The sequence below is a fragment of the Salvelinus sp. IW2-2015 genome, linkage group LG32 (genome assembly GCF_002910315.2).
Source record: "Salvelinus sp. IW2-2015 linkage group LG32, ASM291031v2, whole genome shotgun sequence".
In the NCBI taxonomy this organism is placed as follows: Eukaryota; Metazoa; Chordata; class Actinopteri; order Salmoniformes; family Salmonidae; genus Salvelinus; species Salvelinus sp. IW2-2015.
This window is the reverse complement of record NC_036871.1, coordinates 33,119,086-33,130,464: the sequence shown is the minus strand read 5'-3', so window position 1 is coordinate 33,130,464 and position 11,379 is coordinate 33,119,086. Positions and strand designations below refer to the sequence as shown.

Here is an 11,379-nt window from a genome sequence, read left to right as displayed (position 1 = left end):
GGACGGCTCTGACTTAGAATAGTGGACAGCCTACTAATACCTAGGTGTCTGGTTAGACTGTAAACTCTCCCTCCAGACTCACATCAAACATCTCCAATCCAAAGTCAAATCTAGAATTGGGCTTCCTATTCCGCAACAGCATCCTTTACTCATGCTGCCAAACACTACCCTTGTTAAAACTGACCATCCTACCAATCCTCGACTTCGTGATGTCATTTACAAATAGCCTCCAAAACCCTACTCAATAAATTGGAGCAGGTCTATCACAGTCCATTCCGTTTGTCACCAAAGCCCCATATACTACCCACCACTGCGACCTGTACACTCTCGTTGGCTGGCCCTCGCTTCATACTCGTCGCCAAACCCACTGTTTCCAGGTCATCTACAAGACCCTGCTAGGTAAAGTCCCCCCTTATCTCAGCTCGCTGGTCACCATAGCAGCACCTACCTGTAGCACGCGCTCCAGCAGGTATATCTCTCTAGTCACCCCCAAAACCAATTCTTCCTTGGACGCCTCTCCTTCCAGTTCTCTGCTGCCAATGACTGGAACGAACTACAAAAATCTCTGAAACTGGAAAACACCTATCTCCCTCACTAGCTTTAAGCACCAGCTGTCAGAGCAGCTCATAGATTACTGCACCTGTACATAACCCATCTACAATTTAGCCCAAACAACTACCTCTTTACCTACTGTATTTATTTATTAATTTATTTTGCTCCTTGCACCACCTATTTCTGTCTCTACTTTGCACTTCTTCCACTGCAAACAACCATTCCATTGTTTTTTTAGTTTTTATTTACTGCTGTGTTGTACTCACTTCGCCTCCATGGCCTTTTATATTTTATTTATTTATACATATATTGTTTGCCTTCACCTCCTTATCTCACCTCACTTGCTCACATTGTATATAGACTTATTTTTTTTTTCACTGTATTATTGACTATATGGTTGTTTACTCCATGTGTAACTATGTGTGTTGTTTGATAATGTGTCGAACTGCTTGCTTTATCTTGGCCAGGTCGCAATTGTAAATGAGAACGTGTCTCAATTGCCTACCTGGTTAAATAAAGGTAAAAAAAAAAATAATAATAATAATATTATGCTGCCACCCCGTGCTTCACGGTTGGGATGGTGTTCTTCGGCTTGCAAGCCTCCCCGTTTCCTCCAAACATAGTGATGTCATTAGTGGCCAAACAGTTCTATTTTTGTTTCAACAGACCAGAGGACATTTCTCCAAAAAGTATGATCTTTGTCCCCATGTGCAGTTGCAAACCGTAGTCTGGCTTTTTTATGGCGGTTTTGGAGCAGTGGCTTCTTCCTTGCTGAGCGGCCTTTCAGGTTATGTCGATATTGGACTCATTTTACTATGGATATAGATCATTTTGTAATTGTTTCCTCCAGCATTTTCTGGGTCCTTTGCTGTTGTTCTGGATTGATCTGCACTTTTCACACCAAAGTATGTTCATCTCTAGGAGACAGAACGCATCTCCTTCCTGACGGTATGATGCGCGTAGTTCCATGGTGCTTATACTTGCGTACTATTGTTTGTAGAGATGAACGTGGTACCTTCAGGCTTTTGGAAATTGCTCCCAGGATGAACCAGACTTGTGGAGGTCTACAATTGTTTTTCTGAGGTCTTGGCTGATTTCTTTTGATTTTCCCATGATGTCAAGCAAAGAGGCACTGAGTTTGAAGGTAGGCCTTGAAATACACTCACAGGTACACCTCCACTTGACTCACATTATGTCAATTAGCCTATCAGAAGCGTCCAAAGCCATGACACAATTTTCTGGAATTTTCCAAGCTGTTTAAAGGCACAGTCAACTTAGTGTATGTAAACTTCTGACTCACTGGAATTGTGATACAGTGAATTAATCTGTCTGTAAACAATTTTTGGAAAAATTATTTGTGTCATGCACAATGTAGATGTCCTAACCAACTTGCCAAAACTATAGTGTGTTAACAAGAAATTTGTGGAGTGGTTGAAAAACGAGTTTTAATGACTCCAACCTAAGTATATGTAAAATTCTGACTTCAACTGTACATGTTTCAAGCAGACCACCATAGTCCCTGTGCCCTAGAACGTCAAGGTTACCTGTCTAAATGACCATCTAGCACTGTCATCTGTAGCCAGGAAATGCTTTGAAAGGCTGGTTATGGCTCACATCAAGACCATCGTCCCAGACACCTTAGACCCACTCCAATTCGCATTCCACTTAACATTGCTCTTTCCCACCTGGACAAAAGGAACACCTATGTGAGAATGCTGTTCATTGACTACAGCTCAGCATTCAACACCTTTGTGCCCTCCAAGCTCATCACTAAACTAAAGACCCTGGGATTAAACATCTCCCTTTGCAACTGCACTTCCTGATGGGCCACCCCAGGTGGTGAGGGTAGGAAACAACACATCCGCCACGCTGACCCTCAACACGGGGGTTCCCCTCAGGTGCATGCTTAATCCCCTCCTGTACTCCCTGTTAACGCACGATTGAGTGGCCGCACATGACTCCAACTGCATCATTGTTTGCAGACCACACGAAGGTGGTAGGCTTGATCACGGACGACGATGAGACCACCTACAGGGAGGTGGTCAGATACCTGGCAGTGTGGTGCTAGGACAACAATCTCCCTCAACGTCAGCAAGACAAAGGAGCTGATCGAGGACTACAGGAAACGGAGGGCCAAGCATGCCCCCATCCACATCGACAGGGCTTTTGGGGAACCGGTTTAGAGCTTCAATTTCCGCGGTGTCCACATCATTATGAAACTCATGGTCCACACACATCAACACTGTCGTGAAGAGGGCACGACAACGCCTCTTCCCCCTCAGGAGGCTGGAATGATTCAGCATGGTTCCTCAAATCCTCAAAGTTCTACAGCTGCACCATTGTATGGCAACTATTTGGCATCCGACCGCAATGTGCCACACAGAGTAATGTTATTGGCCCAGTACATCACTGGGGGCGAGCTCCCTTGCATCCAGAACCTCTATACCAGGTGGTGTCCGAGGAAGGCTGTGAAAATGATTAAAGACTGTTCTCCCTGCCACCGCACGGCAAGCGGTACTGATGCACCAAGTCTGGAACCAACAGGACAGTGAACAGTTTCTACCCCCAAGCTATAAGACAGCTTAGTAGTTAGTCATAGTTAACCAATAACTACCCAGAAGATCTGCGTTGATCCTTTTTTCACTAATCTCTTTTCACTCATCACATACGCTGCCATTACTGTTAATTATCTATCTGGTTGCCTATTCACTTTATCCCTACCTATATGTACATATCTACCTCAATCGACTCGGTACTGGTACCCTGTGTATATAGCCATGTTATCGTTACTCATTATGTATTATTTTTATATTTATTAGTGTTATTTGTATATATTTTTRGTCCCTTTTTTTACTACACTGAACAAAAATATAAACGCAATATGCAACAATTTTAAATATTTTACTGAGTTACAGTTCATATAAGAAAATCAGTCAATTGAAATGAATTCATTGGGCCCTAATCTATTGATTTCACGTGACTGGGAATACAGATACGTATCTGTTGGTCATAGAAACCTTTAATAAAAAGTTTGGGCGTGGATCAGAAAACCAGTCCTTATCTGGTGTGACCACTCGACCATTTGCGACATATCTCCTTTGCGTAGTTGATCAGGCTGTTGATTGTGGCCTGTGGCATGTTGTCCCACTCTTCTTCAATGGCTGTGCAAAGTTGCTGGATATTGGCGGTAACTGGAACATCCTGTCGTGAGCACCCCAAACATGCTCAAGGGTGACATGTCTGAGTATGCAGGCCATGGAAGAACTGGGACATTTTCAGCTTCCAGGAATTGTGTACAGATCCTTGCAACATGGAGCTGTGCATTATCATGCTGAAACATGAGGTGATGACATCGGATGAATGGCACGACAATGAGCCTCAGGGTCTTGTCACGGTATTCAAATTGTGCATTACAATTGCCATAGATAAAATGCAATTGTGTTGTATGTAGCTTATGCCTGCCCACTCTGTTCACAACGTTGACATCTGCAAACCGCTCGCTGATAGGACACCACACGTTGTCTGCCATCTGCCCGGTACAGTTGAAACCAGGATTTAAATGTGAAGAGTACACTTCTCCAGCGTGCCAGTGGCCATCGAAGTTGAGCATTTGCCCATTGAAGTCTGTTATGACATTGAACTGCGGTCAGGTCAAGACTCTGGTGAGGACGACAACCACGCAGATGAGCTTCCGTGAGATGTTTTCTGGCAGTTTGTGCAGAAATTRTTCAGTTGTGCAAACCCACAGTTTCATCAGCTATCCGGGGTGCTGGTCTCAGACGATACCCCAGGTGAAGAAGCCGGATGTGGAGGTCCTGGGCTGGCGTGATTACACTTGGTCTGCGATTGTATGTACTGCCAAATTCTCTAAAATGACGGAGGTAGTTTATGATGGAGAAATTCATATTCAATTCTCTGGTGGACATTCATGCAGTCAGCATGCCAATTGCATGCTACCTCGACTTGAATTTCTGTGGCATTGTATTGTGTGACAAAACAAATTGTCACACAATACCCCATATTGACAAAGCGAAAACAGGTTTTTAGACATTTTTGGAAATGTATAAATAAATAAATAAAAAACCTTATTTACATAATTATGGTCAGGGAGGTGACCAAGAACCCGATGGTCAGTCTGACAGAGCTCCAGAGTTCCTCTGAGAGATGGGAGAACCTTCCAGAAGGACAACCAACTCTCAACCAGCACTCCACCAATCAGGCCTTTATGGTAGAGTGGCCAGATGGAAGCCACTCCTCAGTAAAAGGCACATGACCACCCACTTGGAGTTTGCCAAAAGGAATCTAAAGACTCTCAGACCATGAGAAACAAGATTCTCTGGTCTGATGAAACCAAGATTGGACTCTTTGGCCTGAATGCCAAGCGTCACGTCTGGAGGAAACCTGGCACCATCCCTACGGTGAAGCATGGTGGTGGCAGCATGCTGTGTGGATGTTTTGCAGCAGGAAGGACTGGGAGACTAGTCAGGATTGAGGGAAAGATGACCAGAGKAAAGTACAGAGAGATCCTTGATGAAAACCTGCTTCAGAGCTCTCAGGACCTCAGACTGGGGCAAAGGTTCACCTTCCAACAGGAAAATGACCCTAAGCACACAGCCAAGACAATGCAGGAGTCGCTTTGGGACAAGTCTCTGAATGTCCTTGAGTGGCCCGGCCAGAACCCAATCAAACATCTCTGGAGAGACCTGAAAATAGCTGTGCAGCAATGCTCACAATCCAACCTGACAGAGCTGCGAGGATCTGCAGAGTTGAATGGGAGAGCCTCCCCAAATACAGGTGTGCCAAGCTTGTAAAGTCATACCCAAGAAGAATCCAGGCTGTAATCGCTGCCAAAGGTTCCTCAAGAAAGTACTGAATAAAGGGTCTGAGTACTTACAGTGGGGAGAACAAGTATTTGATACACTGCCGATTTTGCAGGTTTTCCTACTTACAAAGCATGTAGAGGTCTGTAATTTTTATCATAGGTACACTTCAACTATGAGAGACGGAATCTAAAACAAAAATCCAGAAAATCACATTGTATGATTTTTAAGTAATTAATTTGCATTTTATTGCATGACATAAGTATTTTGATACATCAGGAAGCAGTACTTAATATTTGGTACAGAAACCTTTGTTTGCAATTACAGAGATCATACTTTCCTGTAGTTCTTGACTAGGTTTGCAAACTGCAGCAGGGATTTTGGCCCACTCCTCCTCACAGATCTTCTCCAGATCCTTCAGGTTTCGGGGCTGTCGTCGGGCAATACGGCTACTTCCAGTCCTCCAAAGATTTTCTTATGGGTTCAGGTCTGGAGACGGCATAGGCCACTCCCAGGACCTTGAGATGCTTCTTACGGAGCCACCTCTTAGTTGCCATGGCTGTGTGCTTCGTGTCGTTGTCATGCTGGAAGACCCAGCACGACCCATCTCCAATGCTCTTACTGAGGAAGGAGGTTGTTGGCCAAGATCTCGCGATACATGGCCCCATCCATCCTCCCTCAATACGGTGCAGTCGTCCTGTCCCTTTGCAGAAAAGCCATCCCCAAAGAATGATGTTTCCACCTCCATGCTTCACGGTTGGGATGGTGTTCTTGGGGTTGTACTCATACTTCTTCTTCTCCAAACACGCGGAGTGGAGTTAGACCAAAAGCTCTATTTTTGTCTCATCAGACCACATGACCTTCTCCATTCCTCCTCTGGATCATCCAGATGGTCATTGGCAAACTTCAGACAGGCCTGGACATGCACTGGCTTAAGCAGGGGGACCTTGCGTGCGCTGCAGGATTTTAATCCATGACGGCGTAGTGTGTGTTACTAATGGTTTTCTTTGAGACTGTGGTCCCAGCTCTCTTCAGTGTCATTGACCAGTCCTGCCGTGTAGTTCTGGGCTGATCCCTCACCTTCCTCATGATCATTGATGCCCCACGAGGTGAAATCTTTGCATGGAGCCAAGACCGAGGGTGATTGACCGTCATCTTGAACTTCTTTCCATTTTCTAATAATTGCGCCAACAGTTTGTTTCCTTCCACTCAAGCTGCTTGCCTATTGTCCTGTAGCCCATCCCAGCCTTGTGCAGGTCTACAATTTTATCCCTGATGTCCTTACACAGCTCTCTGGTCTTGGCCATTGTGGAGAGGTTGGAATCTGTTTGAGTGTGTGTGGACAGGTGTCTTTTATACAGGTAACGAGTTCAAACAGGTGCAGTTAATACAGGTAATGAAGTGGAGAACAGGAGGGCTTCTTAAAGAAAAACTAACAGGTCTGTGAGAGCGGAAATTCTTACTGGTTGGTAGGATGATCAATACTTATGTCATGCAATAAAAATACAAATGAATTATTTAAAAATCATACAATGTGATTTTCTGGATTTTTCGTTTTAGAGTTTCCGTCTCACACAGTTTGAATGTATCTTATTGATTAAAAATTAAACAGACCTCTACATGCTTTGTAAGTAGGAAAACCTGCAAAATCGGCAGTGTATCAAATACTTGTTCTCCCCACTGTATGTAAATGTCATATTTCAGGTTTTTATTTTTTTTTGCAAAAAAAAATGATTGTTTTTTGCTTGTGTGTAGATTAAGAAAAGCAAAAACTATTTAATCAATTTTAGAATAAGGCCCGTAATGTAACAATGTGGAAAAAGTCAAGGGATCTGAATAATTCCAAATGCACTGTACTATGAAGAACATTGAAGGTCAAAGTGGAGGGTTCCATCAATCAATCAATCAACTGTATTTTATATAGCCCTTTCTCACAAAGTTGTCTCAAAGTGCTTAAGAGATACCCAGCCTAAAACCCCAAAGAGCCAGCAATGCAGAAGCACAGTGGCCAGGAAAAACTCCCCATTAAGGCAGGAACCTAGGAAGAAACTTGGAGAGGAACCAGGTTCCTAGGGGTGGCCAGTCCTCTTCTGGCTGTTCCCGGGTGGAAATATTTAGAGTACATGTGTGGCCATAAAGCCAGATCGTTTTTCAAGATGTTTTCAAATGTTCATAGATGACCAGCCGGGTCAAATAATATCCATGGTGGCCATGGAGGTTGCAATTGTGGACAGCAGTTGAACATGGGTCAGTCAGTCCTAATATTTGAGATACTTTTGGTCATGTGGTGTATGTGGACATTCCAAATCATGGGCATTAATATGGAGTATGTCCCCCCTTTTGCTGCTATAAGAGCCTCCACTCTTCTGGGAAGGCATTCCACTAGATGTTGGAACATTACTGCGGGGACTTGCTTCCATTCAGCCATGAGCAATAGTGAGGTTGGGCACTGATGTTGTGCGATTAGGCCTGGCTCGCATTCAGCGTTCCAATTCATCCAAAAGGTGTTTGATGGGGTTGAGGTCAGGGCTCTGTGCAGCTAGTCAAGTTCTTCCACACTGATCTCGACAAACCATTTCTGTATGGACCTCGCTTTGTGCACAGTGGCATTGCAATGCTGAAACAGGAAAGGGCCTTCCCCAAATTGTTGCCACAAATCTGGAAGAACAGAATTGTCTATAATGTCATTTGCTGTAGCTTTTAAGATTTCCCTTCACTAGCCCGAATCATAAAAAACCCATTATTCCTCCTCCACCAAACTTTACAGTTGGCACTATGCATTGAGGCAGGTAGCGTTCTCCTGGCATCCGCCAAACCCAGATTCGTCCGTCGCACTGCCAGGTGGTGAAGRGTGATTCATCAGTATTCTGAAGTCCAATGGCGGTGAGCATTACACCACTCCAGCCAACGTTTGGCATTGCGGATGGTGAACTTAGGCTTGTGTGCGGCTGCTCAGCAATGGAAACCCATTTCATGAAGCTCCCAACGAACAGTTATTGTGTTGACGTTGCTTCCAGAGGCAGTTTGGAACTCGGTAGTGAGTGGACAGACAATGTTAATGTGCTATGCGCTTCATCACTTGGTGGTCCAGTTCTGTGAGATTCTGTGGCCTACCACTTCGCGGCTGAGCCCTTGTGGCTCCTTGAAGTTTCCACTTCACGATAACAGCACTTACAGTTGACCGGGGAAGCTCTAGCAGGGCAGAAATTTGACAAACTGACATGTTGCAAAGGGGGCATCATGACGGTGCCACCTTAAGTCACTCTGCTCTTCAGTACGAGCCATTCTACTGCCAATGTTTCTCTATCGAGATTGCATGGCTGTGAGCTCAATTTTATACACCTGTTAGCAAAAGATGGAGCTGAAATAGCCGAATGCACTAATTTGTCCACATACTTGTGTGTGTATATAGTGTACCATTCTGTCCTAGTAGAGTCGTATTGGGTTAGTGTTGAGCTCCTCTGTTAGCTCTGTAATCAGTGCTCTTGTCTGAATGTGTGTCCTCTGATGCTCTGGCATCTTCTGACACCTTCATGAATGAACAATCTCATCTCCCTGCCGAGCAGAAATGTTCTTTAATTGCGTCGACATGCCAGCGCATCCTCTACTCTATCAGACCGTCTCTGAACACACACACACAGTTACTTACACACAAACAAACCTAAGATGACGGGGGTACTGGAGAACTCAGCAGATTGCATGTCCCACTGGTATGGGGCCTGTCACTGCAGCTCAGTGGGTGTGGATGGTGGCGGCTCTCCTCTCATCTTCTTGTCTCCTTTCTTCTCCGATGTAATGATCTGTCCCAAAATGTGTGCTCCTGCCGCTGTGATCGACAGAATGATAGCTCTCACCCACACACACCAGTATATTGAGCTGTGTTGATCACACGCACTCCGGCCCCTCAATCTGACAGACGTCTCGTTAGCGCTCTGTCTGGAAGATCTGGGTGTGGGCTGTGCCCCCGCATATCCCTGTGTGTCTGTCGTGAGCTGATCACACCACTAAGAGACTGGTGGGCTCTGTCTGAGCTACCATCTTCTGAACTTCTGTGTTGAGCCCTATTTAGACGTAACAACTACCTCTTCTCTCCCTCCGCTCTCATTCTTTCTCCCCGCTCTTTTACTGGCGTTCTTTCTCTGTCTTCTCTCTTTCTCTGTCTTCTCGCTTTCTCTTTGTCCTCGCGCTCTCTCTTTCTGTCCTCGCGCTCTCTCTTTCTGTGCTCGCTCGCTCTCTTTCTGTGCTCGCTCGCTCTCTTTCTGTCCTCGCTCGCTCTCTTTCTGTCCTCTCGCTCTCTCTTCCCTCCTTCCCGCTCTCTTAGGTGGAGGTCAAGATGCAGAAGACAGAGGGGATCAGGTGGGAGAAGCTGGAGGGACAGGAGCCCAACGTCAAACACTTCATCCCCAGTCAGTTCCTCTCCGTCACACACACACACACACACACACACACACACACACACACACGTGCGCTCTCCACCTTTGCGCTCTCTCCCTTACACTAACATATAACAAATTCAGAACTGGTTTGTGGTACTCAAACCTTTTTAATGCGTGTGTGTTCCTGTGTAGACCAGTACCCGTCATCGTCTGCCTCCAGCCGTAACTGGGACAAGGTGGTGGGGGACATCAGTGAGAAGGAGAAGAAGCTGGAGGGAGACGCAGCGCTTAACGAACTCTTTCACCAAATCTACTGTGACGGCACTGACGAGGTCAAACGGGCCATGAACAAATCCTTTGTGGGTATACACACACAACGAGAGGAACGGAGAAAGATGTTTTTGTTTTAGCAGTACACAGTCAGTATCACTGACTCTCTTCTCCTCCCCCTGTAGATGGAGTCGGGTGGTACAGTCCTGAGCACCAACTGGACAGACGTTGGGAAGAGAATGGTAGAGATGAGCCCTCCTGATGACATGGAGTTTAAGAAGTACTGAAGAACACTCTCGCTCTCTGCCTCAAATGGATCGCCCATATCTCCTCTCCCCCGAATGGTGCTTAAAGTTAGTGAGGGAGATGAGTCTCCAGCTTCAGTGTAATTGCTTTCTCCTTCTCTTTGCCTCCAATGGACATGTCCACTTTATTCCCCCAAACCCACCCCTCCCTCCACCTTCCAGTCCGTCTGTCAATATTGGTTTTAGAGCTTTGGTGCTTTTCGCCGCAGTCCAGGAACCACTAGTAACCCTAGCGTTTAACCATTCTCACAAACACTATAAAGAGGTTAATCGATACATCTCTCTATCCTATATATAATAGAAAAACTGGGAATCATCTGAATGGCCAATTTGGTTAAAGGTAGTGTAGGGTTGAACTTGATTCCTGGACTGAAAGGTTGGGAAACCCTTTTCACCTCTTGTGGCTGTTCTTGTGTTTCGAGCCTTTCTTTATCCGGGGTGGGTGGGACGTTTATGTCGTCCCATTCACCACTTGGAATGAATACAAAATATGTGAAATGTTTTGATTTTTGTTTGTTTTTTGTTATACTTTTATAAGAATTCTAGAATATTTTTCCACATCAGCAGCAGTACAGTCATGCAATGGAAGTCGAATTTTAATTTCCTTTTCCTCAATGTGATTCAAACTTAAATGTAAATAAATTATTTTGTTTATGGATCACAATTCTTTGTTTCACTGTCTGTAATGTTGTCTAAGAGACCTGGGGCGTGTTCAGAAGGACAACAATTTTAAAACTTTCAGATAAACATATGTTATGTACATCAAAGGAATCAAATCTGCTCTATTCGCTGCATTTTATCTGCAGCGTTTGGCTACTGAAGGTGGCCCAAAGAAAGCTAGCATCGTCAATCACTAATACCAAACACACCCATTCCTGTACTAATCTACTGTACTATATTACAGGGAGTAGACCTCATCCTCACACACTACACTCTGCTGCTCTCTGCTTTGAGTGGACGTTGCGTTAAGTGCAGGAGCATTAATATGGATCTAACTGCATCATCAGCCCTCGCACTGAGTTAAGTGAAAAATACACACACCCCTTCCCTTCCTCA

At 45.0% G+C, this 11,379-nt stretch overlaps 1 protein-coding gene across 1 annotated transcript in view; it reads left to right on the top strand.

The window, feature by feature from the left end:
- LOC111956425 (protein SGT1 homolog) overlaps positions 1-10,987 on the top strand; it is a 46,039-nt gene extending 35,052 nt beyond the window's left edge. Inside the window, 3 exon segments of the mRNA XM_070436575.1 lie at positions 9,694-9,778; positions 9,941-10,107; positions 10,204-10,987. Of these exon segments, the coding sequence (XP_070292676.1) occupies positions 9,694-9,778; positions 9,941-10,107; positions 10,204-10,305 (354 nt within the window). The 3' untranslated portion in view covers positions 10,306-10,987.
- Positions 10,988-11,379: the final 392 nt, after the last annotated feature.